The sequence below is a fragment of the Salvelinus alpinus genome, chromosome 2 (genome assembly GCF_045679555.1).
Source record: "Salvelinus alpinus chromosome 2, SLU_Salpinus.1, whole genome shotgun sequence".
NCBI lineage: Eukaryota > Metazoa > Chordata > Actinopteri > Salmoniformes > Salmonidae > Salvelinus > Salvelinus alpinus.
In genome coordinates this window covers 83,177,907-83,202,132 of record NC_092087.1, presented here as the reverse complement: position 1 = coordinate 83,202,132, position 24,226 = coordinate 83,177,907, and the positions used below count along the sequence as shown (strand labels likewise).

The 24,226-nt window shown below is 43.6% G+C and overlaps 1 protein-coding gene across 2 annotated transcripts in view; it reads left to right on the top strand.

Annotated features, from left to right (window-relative positions):
- LOC139567965 (voltage-dependent T-type calcium channel subunit alpha-1I) overlaps positions 1-24,226 on the top strand; it is a 171,715-nt gene that overhangs the window by 140,888 nt on the left and 6,601 nt on the right. Inside the window, exons 30-38 of one of the 2 annotated variants that reach the window (XM_071389610.1) lie at positions 2,142-2,220; positions 2,825-2,946; positions 4,925-5,068; positions 5,297-5,471; positions 7,231-7,406; positions 17,380-17,532; positions 20,860-20,994; positions 22,248-22,443; positions 23,326-23,801. In XM_071389610.1, coding sequence (XP_071245711.1) covers positions 2,142-2,220; positions 2,825-2,946; positions 4,925-5,068; positions 5,297-5,471; positions 7,231-7,406; positions 17,380-17,532; positions 20,860-20,994; positions 22,248-22,443; positions 23,326-23,801 — 1,656 coding nt within the window. Of the gene's footprint in view, positions 1-2,141; positions 2,221-2,824; positions 2,947-4,924; positions 5,069-5,296; positions 5,478-7,230; positions 7,407-17,379; positions 17,533-20,859; positions 20,995-22,247; positions 22,444-23,325; positions 23,802-24,226 lie in introns of both variants that reach the window. The other variant, XM_071389609.1, reaches the window with a different exon arrangement.

Here is a 24,226-nt window from a genome sequence, read left to right as displayed (position 1 = left end):
AATAGGGGAGAGTGATGGAGGAGCCCTGTTCTTTATCCCTACCACTGAAAGAGGTTCATTCTGAATAGGGGAGAGTGATGGAGGAGCCCTGTCCTTTATCCACTGAAAGAGGTTCATTCTGAACAGGGGAGAGTGATGGAGGAGCCCTGTCCAGGGGAGAGTGATGGAGGAGCCCTTATCCCTGCCACTGACTTTTAGTACACATCCCAAATGACACTCTGTTCCTTATGTAGTGCCCTATTACCCATAGGGTGCTGGTCATAAGTAGTGTACTACATAGGGCATAGGGTGCAACTTTGGACAAAGTCAAGGTAGAAGTGTGACACATGTTGCCCTCCTCCCCTATTTTGATGACTTTCCGACACCCGCTCATTTTTATGAGAATAAGACGTCTTATCGCGAGTGTTAACTTTTCACTTTTTATTCCCCATTGACTTTGAGCCAAAACCAATTGGATTGTTAAACTTTGATCGGAGGAGAATGTATTTTCATCTTACACTCCTTTGAGAGTATCTATGTCCCACTAGTTAATGTACACAGGCTTAGAAACTCTTCTCATTTGACTTGATACCTTGGGGTGTTTTACCACGTTTGCTTTGTATCTTCTTGGATAGCAACACACACACACACCCAGATACACCTACGCAATTGGGTACGTATGCACACACACACACACACGAACGCACACACACATACACAGACACACACACAGGATAATACATCTCCCTGCATTCTCCCTGGATTATTTTCTGCCTCAAATCGATGAGCTTTCTATCCATGTTATTTTCTTTCAGCCAATCTTCCCCTGACAGGCCTCATTGGTTTTCCATTGTTGTTGTTGTTGGGAGGGTTGTTTGGGTCCAGGTCCATTTCTTCTCGTGTTACAAGCCCAATCACCCGTATAACCATCAGTAAGGTCCTTAGGGGGCCTCATGTCAGCCTGGTTATACCTCATGTTGAAGGTTGCCACTGTGGGGCCTCATGTCAGCCTGGTTATACCTCATGTTGAAGGTTGCCACTGTGGGGCCTCATGTCAGCCTGGTTATACCTCATGTTGAAGGTTGCCACTGTGGGGCCTCATGTCAGCCTGGTTATACCTCATGTTGCAGGTTGCCACTGTGGGGCCTCATGTCAGCCTGGTTATACCTCATGTTGAAGAATGCCACTGTGGGGCCTCATGTCAGCCTGGTTATACCTCATGTTGAAGGTTGCCACTGTGGGGCCTCATGTCAGCCTGGTTATACCTCATGTTGAAGGTTGCCACTGTGGGGCCTCATGTCAGCCTGGTTATACCTCATGTTGCAGGTTGCCACTGTGGGGCCTCATGTCAGCCTGGTTATACCTCATGTTGCAGGTTGCCACTGTGGGGCCTCATGTCAGCCTGGTTATACCTCATGTTGCAGGTTGCCACTGTGGGGCCTCATGTCAGCCTGGTTATACCTCATGTTGAAGGTTGCCACTGTGGGGCCTCATGTCAGCCTGGTTATACCTCATGTTGCAGGTTGCCACTGTGGGGCCTCATGTCAGCCTGGTTATACCTCATGTTGAAGGTTGCCACTGTGGGGCCTCATGTCAGCCTGGTTATACCTCATGTTGAAGGTTGCCACTGTGGGGCCTCATGTCAGCCTGGTTATACCTCATGTTGCAGGTTGCCACTGTGGGGCCTCATGTCAGCCTGGTTATACCTCATGTTGAAGGTTGCCACTGTGGGGCCTCATGTCAGCCTGGTTATACCTCATGTTGCAGGTTGCCACTGTGGGGCCTCATGTCAGCCTGGTTATACCTCATGTTGAAGGTTGCCACTGTGGGGCCTCATGTCAGCCTGGTTATACCTCATGTTGAAGGTTGCCACTGTGGGGCCTCATGTCAGCCTGGTTATACCTCATGTTGCAGGTTGCCACTGTGGGGCCTCATGTCAGCCTGGTTATACCTCATGTTGAAGGTTGCCACTGTGCTTTCAACCAGTGCTTTGACTCAGACCTGCTGCACTGTACTTCACTCCTTGCTGTGGGGGTTTAACTGTCCTTATTGAGCACGGATTGGCTGAATGTCTCCCAAAGCAGGAAGTATGACAGCCTGTATTGACTGCTGATTGGTTGACTGTCTCTGTATTGATTGTTGATTGGTTGTCTGTGTGTCAGGTGGGGAACCTGGGCCTGCTGTTTATGTTGCTGTTCTTCATCTACGCTGCTCTGGGGGTGGAACTGTTTGGAGAGCTGGGTGAGTCTGTTTCAGTAGGACCTTACAACAGCTAAAGATAATAGAAAATATACTGTATTGAACAAACACATCTCATACTTGATATAAAGGCTAAACGTATAACCAAAATGTACTGTACTGGTCAAACACATCTCATACTTGATATAAAGGCTAAATGTATAACCAAAATTTTATTTTAATTTTTTTATTTTACCGTTATTTTACCAGGTAAGTTGACTGAGAACACGTTCTCATTTGCAGCAACGACCTGGGGAATAGTTACAGGGGAGAGGAGGGGGATGAATGAGCCAATTGTAAACTGGGGATTATTAGGTGACCGTGATGTACTGTACTGAACAAAAACATCTCATACTTGATATAAAGGCTAACAATAAATGATCCTGAGGCTTTATACCCTTATCTTTGGGCCAAAACAAATACTCATTCAAAAATTACAGTGAACTGTCAGAAATAAGTAAGTTTTATGTTTATTAATATTTTGTTGAACAGTGATAAATGAATCTATCTCTTCTCCCACCTTTCTCTACATCTCTTCTCCCTTCACTCTCTCTCTCTTTCTCCTCCCACCTCTCACTCTTTCTCCTTCCCTCCCTCCATCTCTCAGTGTGTAATGCTGACTACCCGTGTGAGGGCATGAGTCGGCACGCCACCTTCGAGAACTTCGGCATGGCCTTTCTCACCCTCTTCCAGGTCTCCACCGGAGACAACTGGAACGGCATCATGAAGGTACACAAAACCCTCAGTCAATGTGTCTGGCAAAATAAGGGTCAAATAAAATACATCAATTAAAATGGTAAATGGAGGCCATTTATGACTTGAAACACTAGAGAATCATGAGAAATATAGACAGAAGTAGCACAGAAGCTGGACCGAAAATGAGAACAAGACTGTGCCGACAGAAAGAGAGGGAGGGAGAGAAGAGAGAGAGAGAGGGAGAGAAGAGAGAGAGAGAGGGAGAGAAGAGAGAGAGAGAGGGAGAGAAGAGAGAGAGAGAGGGAGAGAAGAGAGAGAGAGAGAGAGAGAGAGGGAGAGAAGAAAGAGAGAGAGAGAGAGAGAGGGAGAGAAGAGAGAGAGAGAGGGAGAGAAGAGAGAGAGAGAGAGGGAGAGAAGAGAGAGAGAGAGGGAGAGAAGAGAGAGAGAGAGGGAGAGAAGAGAGAGAGAGAGGGAGAGAAGAGAGAGAGAGAGGGAGAGAAGAGAGAGAGAGAGAGAGAGAGAGAGAGAGAGAGAGAGAGAGAGAGAGAGAGAGAGAGAGAGAGAGAGAGAGAGAGAGAGAGAGAGAGAGAGAGAGAGAGAGGGAGAGAAGAGAGAGAGAGAGAGAGAGAGAGAGAGAGAGAGAGAGAGAGAGAGAGAGAGAGAGAGAGAGAGAGAGAGAGAGAGAGAGAGAGAGAGAGAGAGAGAGAGAGAGAGAGAGAGAGAGAGAGAGAGAGAGAGAGAGAGAGAGAGAGAGAGAGAGAGAGAGAGAGAGAGAGAGAGAGAGAGAGAGAGGAGAGAGAGAGAGAGAGAGAGAGAGAGAGAGAGAGAGAGAGAGAGAGAGAGAGAGAGAGAGAGAGAGAGAGAGAGAGAGAGAGAGAGAGAGAGAGAGAGAGAGAGAGAGAGAGAGAGAGAGAGAGAGAGAGAGGGAGAGGGAGAGAGAGAGAGAGAGAGAGAGAGAGAGAGAGAGAGAGAGAGAGAGAGAGAGAGAGAGAGAGAGAGAGAGAGAGAGAGAGAGAGAGAGAGAGAGAGAGAGAGAGAGAGAGAGAGGGAGAGGGAGAGGGAGAGGGAGAGGGAGAGAAGAGAGAGAGAGAGAGAGGGAGAGAAGAAAGGGAGAGAGGGCAGATGGATATGTTTTATAGTGGTAGCTAAAAGCTTTCAACAAGGTGCAGCGAGGGTCTTTCACAACACACGGCTATCAGGGGGAAGGGATCATACAAAGTCCATGGCTTCCAATCAGATCCTGTGAATTATGCATGTAGTCCTTTAGTCTAACAGATGCTCTTGTCCATAGCAGCATAGAGGTGACTGAAATGGAACAGATATCTATCCGACAGAGACGACTACCTAATGAAGTACTTATTCACAGATATCTATCCGACAGAGACGACTACCTAATGAAGTACTTATTCACAGATATCTATCCGACAGAGACGACTACCTATGAAGTACTTATTCACATATATCTAACCGACAGAGACGACTAGCTAATGATGTACTTATTCTCTGATCTCTAACCAACAGAGACGACTAGCTAATTAAGTACTTATTCACATATATCTAACCCACAGAGACGACTAGCTAATGATGTACTTATTCTCTGATCTCTAACCAAAAGAGACGACTAGCTAATTAAGTACTTATTCACATATATCTAACCGACAGAGACAACTAGCTAATTAAGTACTTATTCACAGATCTCTACCCGACAGACTACTAGCTAAATGAAGTACTTATTCTCTGATCTCTAACCGACAGGGACGACTAGCTAATGAAGTACTCATTCACAGGGAGTTGATAATAGTTAATAATTTTCGATTGGTTATATTGCTACCTCATTTGGGAAAATTAGTCTACCTCTGTAAATCTTCTTTCTCTCAACCCCCTTTCTTTCTTTCTATTTCTTAATCTTTCTTTCTGTCTTTTTCTTAATCTTTCTTTCTTTCTCTCTTTCTTACTTTCTTTCTTTCTATGTATTGTTTGTTTATTTTCCTTTTTCCTGTGTGTCCTCCAGGACACCCTGCGTGAGTGCCCTCCAGGACCAAGTGACTACCCGTGCCACGCTGGACTCCAGTTCATTTCTCCCATGTACTTTGTCTCCTTCGTCCTCACCGCCCAGTTCGTCCTCATCAACGTGGTGGTGGCCGTGCTCATGAAGGTACTGTATGGGGGACACACAGCGCAGACCAGTCCGTCCTCATAAAACACACACACACCGACACACACCACTGTGCAATGCTGTGGAACTGAATGTCTAAACGTAGAACAAGATTCCCAATATTACTGGAAGGATTAATAGAATGCTCAAAGACGCTAAGATGGCAGAAGAGTCCATTTACATGTCACAGTTGGATAACTAAAGTCATGTGATCTGTTTTCCTTGAAGCACCTGGACGACTCAAACAAAGAGGCCCAGGAGGATGCTGAGATGGATGCAGAGATCGAGCTGGAGCTAGCCCAGGGACAACTCCAACTACCCACCTGCTGCATGGGGGGGCTGGGCACTGGGCTGCTCGTGGCTGGGGCCTCTGGAGCCTCTGGGGCCTCTGGAGCGCCTGGATGTAGGGGTGATTTGATTAGATTTTTTCAATTAATATTAATATGATTTATTTATTTGATCTACCTGCCCTGGGACCACTAGCTAGCCGGCTAAATCTGACACATTTACAGATATGTTGATTGATGTGCGTTGTCTCTGTCAAATAAATGTAACAAATGAAAATTGGACAATTTAAAAATACATCTCAACCAATCATGTGGATACAATGCATTTTAAAATTATTAATGAGAACACAAACATACTGTTTATTTCCATTGTGGTCCTCTTCTATCCATTGTGGTCTTCTTCTATCCATTGTGGTCTTCTTCTATCCATTGTGGTCCCCTTCTATCCATTGTGTTATTCTTCTATCCATTGTGGTCCTCTTCTATCCATTGTGGTCTTCTTCTATCCATTGTGGTCTTCTATCCATTGTGGTCTTCTTCTATCGATTGTGGCCCTCTTCTATCCATTGTGTTATTCTTCTATCCATTGTGGTCTTCTTCTATCTATTGTGGTCCTCTTCTATCCATTGTGGTCCTCTTCTATCCATTGTGGTCCTCTTCTATCCATTGTGGTCTTCTTCTATCCATTGTGGTCCTCTTCTATCCATTGTGGTCCTCTTCTATCCATTGTGGTCCTCTTCTATCCATTGTGGTCTTCATCTATCCATTGTGGTCCTCTTCTATCCATTGTGGTCTTCTTCTATCCATTGTGGTCTTCTTCTATCTATTGTGGTCCTCTTCTATCCATTGTGGTCTTCATCTATCCATTGTGGTCCTCTTCTATCCATTGTGGTCTTCTTCTATCCATTGTGGTCTTCTTCTATCCATTGTGGTCCTCTTCTATCCATTGTGGTCTTCTTCTATCCATTGTGGTCTTCTTCTATCCATTGTGGTCCCCTTCTATCCATTGTGGTCTTCTATCCATTGTGGTCTTCTTCTATCCATTGTGGTCCTCTTCTATCCATTGTGGTCCTCTTCTATCCATTGTGGTCTTCATCTATCCATTGTGGTCTTCTTCTATCCATTGTGGTCCTCTTCTATCCATTGTGGTCCTCTTCTATCCATTGTGGTCTTCTATCCATTGTGGTCTTCTTCTATCGATTGTGGTCCTCTTCTATCCATTGTGGTCCTCTTCTATCCATTGTGGTCTTCTATCCATTGTGGTCTTCTTCTATCGATTGTGGTCCTCTTCTATCCATTGTGGTCCTCTTCTATCCATTGTGGTCTTCTATCCATTGTGGTCTTCTTCTATCGATTGTGGTCCTCTTCTATCCATTGTGGTCTTCGTCTATCGATTGTGGTCCTCTTCTATCCATTGTGGTCCTCTTCTATCCATTGTGGTCTTCTATCCATTGTGGTCTTCTTCTATCGATTGTGGTCCTCTTCTATCCATTGTGGTCCTCTTCTATCCATTGTGGTCTTCTATCCATTGTGGTCTTCTTCTATCCATTGTGGTCCTCTTCTATCCATTGTGGTCTTCATCTATCCATTGTGGTCCTCTTCTATCCATTGTGGTCTTCTTCTATCCATTGTGGTCCTCTTCTATCCATTGTGGTCCTCTTCTATCCATTGTGGTCTTCTTCTATCCATTGTGGTCCTCTTCTATCCATTGTGGTCTTCTTCTATCCATTGTGGTCCTCTTCTATCCATTGTGGTCCCCTATCCATTGTGGTCTTCTATCCATTGTGGTCTTCATCTATCCATTGTGGTCTTCTTCTATCCATTGTGGTCCTCTTCTATCCATTGTGGTCTTCTTCTTTCCATTGAGGTCTTCAGGTGGAGGTGGAGGGTTGGAAGGAGAGACCAGGCCGGGTCAGGGGGTAGGGCTGATGACAGGGGCCGTAGTGGATCACAGTGGAGTGACCCCTCCCCATAGAGGAGGAGAAAGACATGAGGGACACAGACGGCATCACAGACGGAAGCTGTACTCACCTGCACAGGTTTGTGCACAGGTTAGTGTACTGGGATTCTGTTCTATTTGATTAGGTTTTACTCTACTATACTCTCCTCGAATCTGCTCTACTTTACTGTAATCTATTATACTATACTAAACCTCCGGAGGTGTAAATCTATAGATATGTTCCATCTGAGTCCACTTACTGGTTGCATACGGTATACACAAGCACACACTGCCAATACTAGTGTTCTCCAAACACAACCTTTCATATACACACACATCACCACTCCTCTCCTCATCCCCTTTACTCTGGCTAAAAATAACCATCTGTTTTAAACACAGGACCATCAGCAAGTCCAATCTAGTCTCGCTATCAGTGTTAGCTACCTAATTAAAACACCTAGAGACAAGAACACACACACTTACTTATAGAACTAAAGCCTGCCTGAGCAAAATGTAATTTACTAAGCCTGAAGAGAGAGAGAGAGAGAGAGAGGGAGGGAGGGGGAGGGAGAGAGAGAGAGAGAGAGACAGAACAGAGAGAGAGAGAGAGAACAGAGAGAGAGAGAGAGAGAGAGAGAGAGACAGAACAGAGAGAGAGAGAGAGACAGAAGAGAGAGAGAGAGAGAGAGAGAGAGAGAGAGAGAGAGAGAGAGAGAGAGAGAGAGAGAGAGAGAGAGAGAGAGAGAGAGAGAGAGAGAGAGAGAGAGAGAGAGACTATTTAGGATGTAGAATGACAGTGGGTGGTGATATACTGTCTAGATTATTGTCTCTAAGCCTACTGGTATTTTTAAACTGGAGGAGGAGGAGAAAAACAGGGAGAGAATCTCTCCATCTTCCTGTATCTCTCTCCAGAATCTATTTATTTCTCAGTACCTTTCCCCGTAGCTCTCTCTTTCCTATCTGTCTCTGAGATATCGCTCTCTCTCTGTCTCTCTGTCTCTCTCTCTCTGTCTCTCTCTCTCTCTCTCTCTGAGATATCACTCTCTTTCTGTATCTCTCTCACTCACTCTCTGTCTGACTCTCTGTCTGTCTCTCTGTCTGTCTCTCTCTCTGTCTCTCTCTCTGTCTCTCTCAATTTAATTCAATTCAAGGGGCTTTATTGGCATGGGAAACATGTGTTAACATTGCCAAAGCAAGTGAGGTAGATAATATACAAAAGTGAAATAAACTCTCTCTCACTGTCTCTCTGTCTCTGTCTCTGTCTCTGGCTCTGGCTCTGGCTCTGGCTCTGTCTCTGGCTCTGTCTCTCTCTGTGCATGTGTGTTTGAGTAAGAGGAGACTTCCCAGACCTCAGAGTACATTTTATTGTTTGAAGCAGTAGTTGAGACAGTTGGACTATTGAGCCAACCAATAGGGGGGTCACAGTAGACTGGGGGGGGGGTAACAGTGGGTGTGATTGGCTATGGTGCAGTGGTGGATGGGAGGCCAGCTGGGAGGGCAGCCAATCAAATGAGGTCAGCGCCAACACTTACCCACCCAGGACCTCAGAGCTAGCCAATCGTTGAGCCCCTGCTGAGTTGTATGCCCGCCTGTAACCTTTCTGTGTGTATCGGTGTGTGTGTGTGTGCGTGTCTCTGTGTGTGTGTCCATCTCTCTGAGGGTAGTGGAGAGTGCGAGGTGAGGAGGGCAAACTGCCAGTCAATAGCTGGAGCTTGGCAGTGCCCACAGAGAAAGACAGCAGACAGGAACACACACACTCTCACACATACACACAAACACCAGCTCTTCAATATCTAATTGAAACTCCAACCTCGACTTGAAAGACTTGCTATTTTAATTAGAAACAGAACCTCTCGATGCACCACATTGATCCTGTAGAATATCCATTCACTGGAATTCTATTCAATGGAATATCTTGTTGAATGGAAGTTGTCGATGCTCATTAGCTCTTAAAACACAAACAATGTTTAATAAAGTAGCATTTGTCTTGGATCTCCCCTGCCTTGTGCCATGGAGTCTATATGGGGAAGGGTGTGTGTGTGTGTGTGTGTGTGTGTGTGTGTGTGTGTGTGTGTGTGTGTGTGTGTGTGTGTGTGTGTGTGTGTGTGTGTGTGTGTGTGTGTGTGTGTGGCTCTACCTATGAGAGTTAGAAACAACAGGACGCGTACGAGCTAATATTTAATTAAACAACTGAACAGAATGAATCATCTTCACTATGGGTTATGAAAAGACGGAAGCATAAAGAGAGAACGAGAGAGATGAGAGGGAGATACATTTTACACAAGTAAGACGGCTTGGGAGAGAGTGTGAAAGAGAGAGAAGGGAGGAGGAGGAGGGTGAGAAAGAGAGAAAGCGAGAAAGCCTTGTAATACCATAGAAACGGCCAGCCCAAGAATGAGCATCTCTGTAGGAGGGCTGACTACAGGAAGTGGAGTGCCAAGATGCTGAGTTTGACAGACAGGAAATCAAACACACTGACGGGGACAGGCCCCGGGGTTAGATCTCTCTCTCTCTCTCTCTCTCTCTCTCTCTCTCTCTCTCTCTCTCTCTCTCTCTCTCTCTCTCTCTCTCTCTCTCTCTCTCTCTCTCTCTCTCTCTCTCTCTCTCTCTCTCTCTCTCTCTCTCTCTCTCTCTCTCACTCACTCACTCACTCACTCACTCACTCACTCACTCACTCACTCACTCACTCACTCACTCACTCACTCACTCACTCACTCACTCACTCACTCACTCACTCACACAGAGAGATCAACGAGGTGTGTTTACACCGTGTGTGTTCATACAGAGCGCTAGACGCTGTCTGGATCTTCTGTCTTCAGGCTTGATGATGTGAATCACCATCACACTGAGAAGCTAAAACACACAGCAGGAATGATCATCACAGGCTGCTCCTGTCAAACCACCAACGCTTTCTTCATCAAGGGCAGAGTTTGGTCTGGTTAAACCTAGTCTGGTAAACCTAGTCTGGTAAACCTAGTCTGGTAAACCTAGTCTGGTTTAACCTAGTCTGGTTAAACCTAGTCTGGTAAACCTCATCTGGGTAAACCTAGTCTGGTAAACCTAGTCTGGGTAAACCTAGTCTGGTTTAACCTAGTCTGGTAAACCTAGTCTGGTTTAACCGTCTGGTAAACCTAGTCTGGTAAACCTAGTCTGGTAAACCTAGTCTGGTTTAACCTAGTCTGGTAAACCTAGTCTGGTTTAACCTAGTCAGGTTTAACCTAGTTTAAACCTAGTCTGGTTTAACCTAGTCTGGTTTAACCTAGTCTGGTAAACCTAGTCTGGTTTAACCTAGTCTGGTTTAAACCTAGTCTGGTTTAACCTAGTCTGGTAAACCTAGTCAAAATGTTAATGTATTCTTATTTGCTTCAGATGTAAGAATGCTTTATAGAGTGGATCTTCATATTTCACAAAAGTCCCAAGTACAGTATGTGCCCTTGTGTGAGGAACGGCCCATAGCAACAGGAGCCTATTTCCTGTTTCTGTAGCGTGAGGCAGCTTGATGTACAAGTACACCCCCTGGATAGGACGCTAGTCTACGTGTCTCAGGGCCTTACTCCCAATCTATTTCCTTATTGCTGAGTGCCAAGGAGTCTCACCCGGGGTCTCACCCGGAGTCTCACCCGGGGTGTACTTCACCCGGGGAGGCATAAATATGGGTTGTATTTACAATGGTGTTACCTCACCCTGGGATCAAACTTCCAACCTTCCAATCTCCGGGCGCACACTCAATGTATTGTAGGTAAATGTATGAGTTGGTCTGTAATGAGTTGTACACAGTACCAGTCAAAAGTTTGGACACACCTACTCATTCAAGGGTTTTTCTTTATTTGTACTATTTTCTACATTGTAGAATAATAATGAAGACATCAAAACTATGTAATAACACATATGGAATCATGTAGTAAGTAAAAAAAGTGTAGCCAACCTTTTCCTTGATGACAGCTTTGCACCCTCTTGGCATTCTCTCAACCAGCTTCATTAGGTAGTCACCTGGAATGCATTTCAATTAACAGGTGTGCCTTGTTAATAGTTCATTTGTGGAATTTCTTTCCTTCTTAATGCGTTTGAGCCAATCGATTGTGTTGTCAAATCAAATCAAATGTTATTGGTCACATACACATGGTTAGCAGATGTTGTTGTGAGTGTAGTGAAATGTTAATGCTTCTAGATCTGACAGTGCAGCAGTATCTAACAGGTAATATCTAACAATTCCACAACAACTAACTAATACACACAATCTAGTAAAGGAATGGGATGAGAATCTATACACTACCGTTCAAAAGTTTGGGGTCACTTAGAAATTTCCGTGTTTTTGAAAGAGAAGCACATTTTTTGTCCATTAAAATAACATCAAATTGATCAGAAATTCAGTGTAGACATTGTTAATGTTTTGTTGTAAATGACTATTGTAGCTGGAAACTGCAGATTTTTTAAATGGAATATCTACATAGGCGTACAGAGGCCCATTATCGTTGTGTTAGCTAATCCAAGTTTGTCATTTTAAAAGGCTAAATGATCATTAGAAAACCCTTTTGCAATCTGTTAGCGCAACTGAAAACTGTTGTTCTGATTAAAGAAGCAATAAAACTGGCCTTCAATAGATTAGTTGAGTATCTGGAGCGTCAGAATTTGTGGGTTTGATTACAAGCTCAAAATGGCCAGAAACAATTAACTTTCTAATGAAACTTGTCAGTCTATTCTTGTTCTGAAAAATGAAGGCTATTTCATGTGAGAAATTGCCAAGAAACTGAAGATCTCGTACAACGCTGTGTACTATTCCCTTCACAGAACAGCACAAACTGGCTCTAACCAGAATAGAAAGAGGAGTGTGAGGCCCCGGTGCACAACTGAGCAAGAGGACAAGTACATTAGTGTCTAGTTTGAGAAACAGATGCCTCACAAGTGCTCAACTGGCAGCTTCATTAAATAGTACCCGCAACGTCAACAGTGAAGAGGCGACTCCGGAATGCTGGCCTTATAGGCAGAGTTGCAAAGAAAAAGCCATATCTAAGACTGGACAATAAAAATAAAAGATTAAGATGGGCAAAAGAACACAGACACTGGAAAGAGGAACGCTGCCCAGAAGGCCAGCATCCCGGAGTCGCCTCTTTGCTATTGACGTTGAGACTTGTGTTTTGCGGGTACTATTTAATGAAGCTGCCAGTTTTCTAATGATCAATTAGCTTTAAAATTATAAGCTTGGATTAGCTAACACAACGTGCCATTGGAACACAGGAGTGATGGTTGCTGATAATGGGCCTCTGTACGCCCATGTAGATGTTCCATAAAAAATCAGCCGTTTCAGGCTATAATCGTCATTTACAACATTAACTATGTCTACACTGTATTTCTGATCTATTTGATGTTATTTTAATGGACAAGAAATGTGCTCTACTTTCAAAAACAAGGACATTTCTAAGTGACCCCAAACTTTTACACGGAAGTGTAAGTATAAAATATATGGATGAGCAGTGATAGAGCGGCTAAGATGCAACAGATAGCAAAGAATAGATAGTGAAGGATACAGTATACAGTATATACATATGAGATGAGTAATGCGAGATATGTAAACATTTTTAAAGTGGTATTATTAAAGTGACTAGTGATCCATTTATTAAAGTGGTCAATGATATCAAGTCTGTAGGTAGGCAGCCTTCCTCTCTGTGTTAGTGATGGCTGTTTAACAATCTGATGGCCTTGAGATAGAAGCTGTTTTTCAATCTCTCGGTCCCAGCTCTGATGCACCAGTACTGACCTCGCCTTCTGTACGGTTGAAGGGTGAGCAGGCAGTGGCTCGGGTGGTTGTTGTTCTTGAGGATCTTTTTGGCCTTCCTGTGACATCGGGTGTTGTAGGTGTCCTGGAGGGAAGGTAGTTTGCCCCCGGTGAAGCGTGGTGCAGACCGCACCACCCTCTGGAGAGCTCTGCGTTTGTGGGCGGTGCAGTTGCCGTACCAGGCAATGATACAGCCCGACAGGATGCTCTCAATTGTTCACCTGTAAAAGTTAGTGAGGGTTTTTGGTGACAAGCCACATTTTTTCAGCATTCTAAGTTTGAAGAGGCGCTGTTGCGCCTTTTTCACCACACTGTCTGTGTGCGTGGACCATTTCAGTTTGTCAGTGATATGTAAAGTACACTAAGGAACTTAAAACGTTCCACCTTCTCCACTGCTGTTCCGTCGATGTGAATAGGGGGGTGCTCCCTTTGCTGTTTCCTGAAGTCCACGATCATCTCTTTTGTTTTGCTGACATTGAGTGAGAGGTTATTTGCCTGACATCACACTCCGAGGACCCTCACCTAATCCCTGTAGGCTGTCTTGTCGTTGTTGGTAATCAAGCCTACCACTGTAGTGTCGTCTGCAAACTTGATGATTGAGGCGTGCATGGCCACGCAATCGTGGGTGAACAGGGAGTACAGGAGAGGGCTGAGAATGCACCCTTGTGGGGCCCCAGTGTTGAGGATCAGCGGAGTGGAGATCTTGTTTCCTACCTTCACCACCTGGGGGCGGCCCGTCAGGAAGTCCAGGACCAAGTTGAACAGGGCGGGGTCGAGACCCTGGGTGTCAAGCTGTGACAAGGTAGGGTGATGTACAGAAGATAGCCCTATTTGGTAAAAGACCAAGTCCATATTATGGCAAGAACAGCTCAAATAAGCAAAGAGAAACGACAGTCCATCAATACTTTAAATCATGAAGGTCAGTCAATCCGGAAAATGTCAAGAACTTTGAAAGTTTCTTCAAGTGCAGTCGCAAAAACCATCAAGCGCTATGATGAAACTGGCTCTCATGAGGACCGCCACAGGAATGGAAGACCCAGAGTTACCTCTGCTGCAGAGGATAAGTTCATTAGAGTTAACTGCATAAGAAATTGCAGGCCAAATAAATGCTTCGCAGAGTTCAAGTAACAGACACATCTCAACGTCAACTGTTCAGAGGAGACTCCGTGAATCAGGTCTTCATGGTCGAATTGCTTCAAAGAAACCACTACTAAAGGACACCAATAAGAAGAAACTTGCTTGGGCCAAGAAACACAAGTCATGGACATTAGACCGGCGGAAATCTGTCTTTTGGTCTGATGAGTCCAGATTTTTGGTTCCACAACCTTGCCTTTGTGAGGTGCAGAGTAGGTGAACGGATGATCTCTGCATGTGTGGTTTCCACCATGAAGCATGGAGGAGGAGGTGTGATGGTGTGGGAGTGCTTTGTTGGTGACACTGTCAGTGATTTATTTGAATTTACTTAACCAGCATGGCTACCACAGCATTCTGCAGCGATACGTCATCCCATCTGGTTTGCGCTTAGTGGGACGATCATTTGTTTTTCAACAGGACAATGACCCAACACATCTCCAGGCTGTGTAAAGGCTATTTGACCAAGAAGGAGAGTGATGGAGTGCTGCATCAGATGACCTGGCCTCCACAATCCCCTGACCTCAACCCAACTGAGATGGTTTGGGCTGAGTTGGACTGCAGAGTGAAGGAAAAGCAGCCAAGAAGTGCTCAGCATATGTGGGAACTCCTTCAAGACTGTTGGAAAAGCATTCCAGGTGAAGCTGGTTGAGAGAATGCCAAGAGTTTGCAAAGCTGTCATCAAGGCAAAGGGTGGCTACATTGAAGAATCTCAAATAGAAAATATATTTTGATTTGTTTAACACTTTTTTGGTTACTACTTGATTCCATATGTTATATTTCATAGTTTTGTTGTCTTCACTATTATTCTACAATGTAGAAAATAGTAAAAATAAAGAAAAACCCTTGAATGAGTGTGTCTCCAAACTTTTGACTGGTACTGTGTATATCCTCTGTGTGTCTCCAGGAGAATCAGTGGACAGTATTTAATGTATATATCCTCTGTGTGTCTCCAGGAGAGTCAGTGGACAGTGTTTAATGTATATATCCTCTGTGTGTCTCCAGGAGAGTCAGTGGACAGTGTTTAATGTATATATCCTCTGTGTGTCTCCAGGAGAGTCAGTGGACAGTGTTTAATGTATATATCCTCTGTGTGTCTCCAGGAGAGTCAGTGGACAGTGTTTAATGTATATATCCTCTGTGTGTCTCCAGGAGAGTCAGTGGACAGTGTTTAATGTGTATATCCTCTGTGTGTCTCCAGGAGAGTCAGTGGTTGGACAGTGTTTAATGTATATATCCTCTGTGTGTCTCCAGGAGAGTCAGTGGACTGTGTTTAATGTATATATCCTCTGTGTGTCTCCAGGAGAGTCAGTGGTTGGACAGTGTTTAATGTATATATCCTCTGTGTGTCTCCAGGAGAGTCAGTGGACTGTGTTTAATGTATATATCCTCTGTGTGTCTCCAGGAGAGTCAGTGGACAGTGTTTAATGTATATATCCTCTGTGTGTCTCCAGGAGAGTCAGTGGACAGTGTTTAATGTGTATATCCTCTGTGTGTCTCCAGGAGAGTCAGTGGACAGTGTTTAATGTGTATATCCTCTGTGTGTCTCCAGGAGAGTCAGTGGACAGTGTTTAATGTATATATCCTCTGTGTGTCTCCAGGAGAGTCAGTGGACAGTGTTTAATGTATATATCCTCTGTGTGTCTCCAGGAGAGTCAGTGGACAGTATTTAATGTATATATCCTCTGTGTGTCTCCAGGAGAGTCAGTGGACAGTGTTTAATGTATATATCCTCTGTGTGTCCCCAGGAGAAACAGTGGACAGTGTTTCATGTATATATCCTCTGTGTGTCTCCAGGAGAGTCAGTGGACAGTGTTTAATGTATATATCCTCTGTGTGTCTCCAGGAGAGTCAGTGGACAGTGTTTAATGTATATATCCTCTGTGTGTCTCCAGGAGAGTCAGTGGACAGTGTTTAATGTATATATCCTCTGTGTGTCCCCAGGAGAAACAGTGGGCAGTGTTTAATGTATATATCCTCTGTGTGTCTCCAGGAGAGTCAGTGGGCAGTGTTTAATGTATATATCCTCTGTGTATCTCCAGGAGAGTCAGTGGACAGTGTTTAATGTATATATCCTCTGTGTGTCTCCAGGAGAGTCAGTGGACAGTGTTTAATGTATATATCCTCTGTGTGTCTCCAGGAGAGTCAGTGGACAGTGTTTAATGTATATATCCTCTGTGTGTCTCCAGGAGAGTCAGTGGACAGTGTTTAATGTATATATCCTCTGTGTGTCTCCAGGAGAAACAGTGGACAGTGTTTAATGTATATATCCTCTGTGTGTCCCCAGGAGAGTCAGTGGACAGTGTTTAATGTATATATCCTCTGTGTGTCTCCAGGAGAGTTAGTGGACAGTGTTTAATGTATATATCCTCTGTGTGTCTCCAGGAGAGTCAGTGGACAGTGTTTAATGTATATATCCTCTGTGTGTCTCCAGGAGAGTCAGTGGTTGGACAGTGTTTAATGTATATATCCTCTGTGTGTCTCCAGGAGAGTCAGTGGACAGTGTTTAATGTATATATCCTCTGTGTGTCTCCAGGAGAGTCAGTGGTTGGACAGTGTTTAATGTATATATCCTCTGTGTGTCTCCAGGAGAGTCAGTGGACAGTGTTTAATGTATATATCCTCTGTGTGTCCCCAGGAGAGTCAGTGGACAGTGTTTAATGTATATATCCTCTGTGTGTCTCCAGGAGAGTCAGTGGACAGTGTTTAATGTATATATCCTCTGTGTGTCTCCAGGAGAGTCAGTGGACAGTGTTTAATGTATATATCCTCTGTGTGTCTCCAGGAGAGTCAGTGGACAGTGTTTAATGTATATATCCTCTGTGTGTCTCCAGGAGAGTCAGTGGACAGTGTTTAATGTATATATCCTCTGTGTGTCTCCAGGAGAAACAGTGGACAGTGTTTAATGTATATATCCTCTGTGTGTCCCCAGGAGAGTCAGTGGACAGTGTTTAATGTATATATCCTCTGTGTGTCCCCAGGAGAGTCAGTGGACAGTGTTTAATGTATATATCCTCTGTGTGTCTCCAGGAGAGTCAGTGGACAGTGTTTAATGTATATATCCTCTGTGGGTCTCCAGGAGAGTCAGTGGTTGGACAGTGTTTAATGTATATATCCTCTGTGTGTCTCCAGGAGAGTCAGTGGACAGTGTTTAATGTATATATCCTCTGTGTGTCTCCAGGAGAGTCAGTGGTTGGACAGTGTATCTCTGCTGATAAAGGACTCATTTGAAGGAGAGATGCTGATGATTGACAACCTCTCTGGATCTGTCTTCCATCACTACTCCTCTACCTCTTCTCCTGTCTGGAAGGACTACAAGGGAAATCTGCAAGAGGTACACATGCACACACATACCACACAATATGAATGCACAAACACACACAGGTGATCACAAACATGCACACACACACACAACCAGTACACATATCACACATTATACACACACACACACACACACACACACACACACACACACACACACACACACACACACACACACACACACACACACACACACACACACACACACACACACACACACACACACACACACACACACACACACACACGGATATGGGAATAGCATCCCATGTCAATCATCCTGCTGTATAACTCAAAGGCAGCTATAGTGGTAGCTGTCAATCAAACAGACTGAGAAAACAGTGGTTTCCCTCCATACGTCACATTCATGTTCTTCTGAATGATGACACACACACTAAAATACAAACGTTTAATGTGTGTGTGTATGATACACTTTGTGTGTGTACATGTGTGTGTGTAATTCATCTCTTTATGTTAATGTAACCTGCATGGTAGTTTGTTAAAATCACAAACAGAAAGAAATGCTCATGCCAAGGCTGTACCATTCCCTGGAGAATCCAGTTCTGGTGGTTCAGTATGAGAACAGCTCATCTACATATCTGTTGTTGGCCAATCGCATTCAACCTCCCTCTAACCTTGTTGCTATTTACTCAACAAAATAATTTAATTCAGGACTATGTTGAGTTGACTTTCAAATACGGATGACATGCATGCAAACACACACTCACACACATTCCCGATCTATCCATCATATTGTTATGCTATATTAATATGCATTATTTATAGTGTGTGTGTGTGTGTGTGTGCATACTTTACATACTATGCTAGATGTAGTGCAGTACACACAGAGAGAACAGTAGTGAGAGGTCAAGCCTTAACCCGACATCATCTGTCCATCTATCTCTCTCCATCTTTCTCTCTCTCTTTCTTCATTTTTTTATTTTCTGTCTCTCTCTCTCTTTCTTTCTTTCTCTTTTCCATTATATTGATGGGCTCAGACCAGCTGACAGGGAGATTCCTCAGAGTCGGTCTAATGGTCCAGATATAACCCATTCTGCCATATTACCATACCAACCTGTCACTACCACCTCCATTTTCTCCTTCATTACCTTCAACTTCCTGACTGTCAGCCAATCAGCCGCTCAACTTTTTGACACAGTTCACCTAGAGAGCAGGCTGTCAAGTTAGAACTTTAGTCAGTTACAACTTTAGTCAGTTACAACTTTAGTTAGTTACAACTTTAGTTAGTTACAACTTTAGTCCGTTATAACTTTAGTCCGTTACAACCCTAGTCAGTTACTACTAGTTAGTCCGTTACTACTTTAGTCCGTTACAACTTCAGTCAGTTACTAGTTTAGTCCGTTACAACTTTAGTCCGTTACTACTTTAGTCCGTTACTACTTTAGTCCGTTACTACTTTAGTCCGTTACAAATTTAGTCAGTTACTAGTTTAGTCCGTTACAACTTTAGTCCGTTGTAACTTTAGTCCGTTACAACTTCAGTCAGTTACTAGTTTAGTCTGTTACTACTTTAGTCAGTTACTACTTTAGTCCATTACTACTTTAGTCCGTTACAACTTTAGTCCATTACTACTTTAGTCCGTTACTACTTTAGTCCGTTACAACCCTAATCAGTTACTACTTTAGTCAGTTACTACTTTAGTCCGTTACAACTTTAGTCCGTTACAACTTTAGTCCATTACTACTTTAGTCCGTTACTACTTTAGTCCGTTACTACTTTAGTCCGTTACAACTTTAGACAGTTAATAGTTTAGTCAGTTACTACTTTAGTCCGTTACTACTTTAGTCCGTTACAACTTTAGTCCGTTACAACTTTAGTCAGTTAGTACTTTAGTCCATTACTACTTTAGTCAGTTACTACTTTAGTCCATTACTACTTTAGTCAGTTACAACTTTAGTCCGTTACAACTTTAGTCCATTGCAACTTTAGTCAGTTACAAATTTAGTCAGTTACTACTTTAGTCCGTTACTACTTTAGTCCGTTACTACTTTAGTCAGTTACTACTTTAGTCAGTTACTACTTTAGTCCGTTACAACTTTAGTCCACTTCAGTCAGTTACTAGTTTAGTCCATTACTACTTTAGTTCGTTACTACTTTAGTCAGTTACTACTTTTGTCCGTTACAACTTTAGTCAATTACTACTTTAGTCCGTTACTACTTTCGTCCGTTAAAACTTTAGTCCGTTACAACTTTAGTCAGTTACTACTTTAGTCCGTTACTACTTTAGTCCGTTACAACTTTAGTCAGTTACATCTTTAGTCGGTTTTTACTTTAGTCAGTTACAACTTTAGTCAGTTACTACTTTTGTCAGTTACAAATTTAGTCAGTTACATCTTTAGTCGGTTCTACTTTAGTCAGTTACAACTTTAGTCAGTTACTACTTTAGTCAGTTACAACTTTCGTCCGTTACTACTTTAGTCCGTTACAACATTAGTCCGTTACAAATTTTGTCAGTTACTACTTTAGTCAGTTACAACTTCAGTCCGTTACAATTTTAGTCAGTTACTACTTTAGTCAGTTACATTTTTAGTCAGTTACAACTTTAGTCAGTTACAACATTAGTCCGTTAGAACTTTAGTCCGTTGTAACTTTAGTCCGTTACAACTTAAGTCCGTTACAACTTTAGTCCGTTATAACTTTAGTCCGTTACTACTTTAGTCCGTTACAACTTTAATCCGTTACTACTTTAGTCCGTTACAACTTTAGTCCGTTACAACTTTAGTCCGTTACTACTTTAGTCCGTTACAACTTTAGTCAGTTACTACTTTAGTCCGTTACTACTTTAGTCCGTTACTACTAGAGTCCGTTACAACTTTAGTCCGTTACAACTTTAGTCAGTTACTTCTTTAGTCCGTTACAACTTTAGTCAGTTACAAATTTAGTCAGATACTACTTTAGTCAGATACTACTTTAGTCAGTTACTACTTTTGTCCGTTACAACTTTCGTCCGTTACAACTTTCGTCCGTTACAATTTTAGTCCGTTGCTACTTTAGTCCGTTACAACTTTAGTAAGTTAGAACTTTAGTCAGTTAGAACTTTAGTCAGTTACAAATCTATTTTTGCAGTAGTAGTAGATTTACCTTGGGGTTTAATGAGGACTGGATACAGGGCAACACATTTGAACTGTATGAGTTGTTATTACAGCTTATAGCAAGTGTTATTCACTTCATATGCATTATTTGGCACTTTAAATGCGCTTAAAATGCATCATAATCTTTTTACCACAAAGAAAGTGTCTCTCACACTTTTCCCATAACAAATCGGGTGTATTGAATGACATAATGTGCTGTGTTGGAATTCTGTGTGTCTGTATCGCAGATCCGATTGGCTGAGGTGGAGCAGGCGTCTCTGATGTCAGAGCAGCTGTCTGACAAGTCGTCATCACTGGCCCTTCCTGATGATCTTAGTCTGGACGACCACAGTGACTACCAGCTACTGGTCAGGGACGGCAAGGTGGGGTGTGCACACGCACATACTTACTCTCAGTGACACAAAACATGCGCACACACTGAGAAACTATATATTTTCTGTTTTTGCATAATTCAACTGCTTACACACATGAACACATTCTATCACACACTGCATCCCACTGCATTACACTGCATTAACTGCTTGATTAGCGAATCAATGTTCCCGTGTGTGTTTCACCATGTGCCGTGGGCAGGCTAGGGTGACGGGTCTGTGTTTGTTTGTGTCTGTGTGCCTGTGTGTGTGCGTGTGTGAATGCGTGTGTGTGTGTGCGTAGGATGCATGTCTGTGTGTGCGCGTATGTGTGTGTGTGTGTGTAAGCATGATCGTGATGTGTGTGCATGCGTGCGTGCGTGCGAGTGTGTGTGTGCGTTTGTGTGTGTGAGAATGATCATGATGTGTGTGTGTGTATGTGTGTCTATGGATCTCATCCCGTCTCCTCTAAGCTGTTTCATCTGGTTTACCTTATTGCTTTTCTCTATTGAAACTAATTTGATATCCATTCTAAAACGAGGCACTGTGGAGCTTGCAATTACTTTAGTTTGGAAAAATATATTACTAATCAACAGATGTATTGACTGAAGAGAGATGAAGAATCAAATAGTAGGAAATATCAACATGTAGAAAATTCTCTAAATTGGAATAATATCCCATGGTGGTTTATATTACAATTATATTTCATTTTTATCAATATTTAATTTGGTCATTTCATTTCACAGTTAACACTATTTACATTGAGACTTTTGCTTTACCACAGACAATGCCTTTGTTGTTGTTATTGTTGTTGTTGCTGATGTTGGCTAGTTAGCTAGCGTGCTAGGCTAACCCCCAATGAATGGTGCTATCAGCAAACAAAATGCTAGTCTTTCCAAAATATTGACAACAAGATCAAGCATTCAAGTTCAACCACCTTTGGCTCTAAGTTATGCCTATTTCAATGCTAATATGCTAGTGTGGTAGTTTAACTCTTTTAACATGCTACACCAGGGGTAGCCTAATTTGGTTAATACACTTAAAATGCTAATAGATGTTAGCTGCCCGGAGATAGAATGTTAAATGGTAATTCACGCTAGATAGGGCTAGCCCTAATAGCCATAGCAACAGATGCTTATTGATTTCTAATAATGCTAGCAGTATTACCTGGAACTTTACAGATTATTGAAGTCATCCTGAATGCTTATATTTGTTATAGGATAACTCTGAGGTACTCTCTCCCCCCCATCTCTCTCTCTCTATAGGAGGAGAGAGGGAGCAGTGACTCCCACAGTTCTGAGGAATTGAGGGAGATTCAGGCTGGGTGTGGAGGGCGTTGGGGGCACGGAGGTTCTCGACCCCACAGCAGAGGCCCTGAAGATGGGGTAGGATTCCTGCTAGAGGTGGGCGTCCAGCCCCAGTTCCAGAGCCAGTCTCTCCAGTTCCTCCACCACAACAGAGGTAACCGTGTTCTCCTTTATCTTCCCATCTCATTAGCACTTGTGAAATCTGATGGATATGTGTGCATACATTACCAGTTGACATTTTCATCTTGTGACCTTGGTTTATGCTCTTGGTATTTAGATGACTGTGTTTAATGATGATCACATGCCTTTGCAATGACATTGACATGATCATTTCAATCAGAAGGTTCTCCTTCCCGTCTCTCACGCTCAGATGTGTGAGGGAGAAAATTATGTTTTGCTCCGTATTCACACAGTTGATTACACCGACATCCCAATGTTAATTAACTAAAAGACAGATGGGCTGGCATACACAAAGACATTGATTAACGACATTCAATGATATGCCTATCCTTCCTCCCTGTCAAGGTGTGTGCGTACTGGAAGTGAAGTCAGGTGCAGGAGAGCAGAGATTTGTGAACACACACTTTATCGAGGCAAAAGTGCAAAACGCGCAAAACAGTCACAAGAATTATGTTTAACAATAAACATCTTCGTGAAAATAACACTGAAAAAACAAGCCAGTCTGGCGCGTCGACAAATACACACGTAACACAAACAGTCTTACACAAAGACATGATGGGGAACAGAGGAATAAATACATGTAGATTGATTGGGGAATGAAAACCAGGTGTGCAGGGAACAAGACAAAACAAATGGATACATGAAAAATGGAGCGGCGATGGCTAGAAAGCCGGTGACGTCGACCGCCGAACGCCGCCCGAACAAGGAGAGGAGCCGACTTCGGCGGAAGTCGTGACACTCCCACCATAACATTAGCGTTATACAGCTGGATGGATGGATGAATGGATAGATAACTCATGTTCATTCTACATGCAACATTTATATCTTTCTATAAATAATAACTGTATGTCAACAGATGGTGATGGCCATCACAGTGACCAGGGTGGCAGTGTCGGATGTAGAGGTTCCTCCTCTCCTCTCTTCCATCTCCCTGTGGAGTTATTTCACCCTGCCACAGCCACAGCGGTCCCCCCACCCATCCACAGGACGGGGGTAGACCCAGGGGGGAGAGAGGCATCCAGGCTGCCTTCCCCAGCCTCCTGGGCCACTCTGCGCTCCCCAGGGGCCAACAGCAGGGTCCTAGACTCCCCAGGGGCCAACAGCAGGATCCTAGCCTCCCCAGGGGCCAACAGCAGGGTCCTAGCCTACCCAGGGGCCAACAGCAGGGTCCTAGACTCCCCAGGGGCCAACAGCATGGTCCTAGACTCCTCAGGGGCCAACAGCAGGGTCCTAGCCTACCCAGGGGCCAACATCAGGGTCCTAGACTTCCCAGGGGCCAACAGCAGGGTCCTAGACTCCTCAGGGGCCAACAGCAGGGTCCTAGACTCCCAGGTAAGAGGTCATGGGGTCACTTTGGTAGAGGGAGTATTCATGTAGTGAAATGTACACTGGGTGTACAAAATATTAAGAACACCTTCCTAATACTGAGTTGCACCCCCAGTTGTGTCAGGTTGGCTGGATGTCCTTTGGGTGGTGGACCATTCTTGATACACACAAATCAAATAAAACATGTATTGTTCACATACACATGGTTAGCAGATGTTATTGCGAGTGTAGCGAAATGCTTGTGCACAGGAAACTGTTGCGCGTGAAAAACCCTGCAGAGTTGCAGTTCTTGACGAACTCAAACTGGTGCACCTGGCGCTTACTACCAAACCCCACTGACACTGGAACAAAAGGGACACCGTCTTCCAACTGACGGCACCGCAACATTCACAAATTCATGCTGTTACTCCTATGAACAGAGACGGGAAATA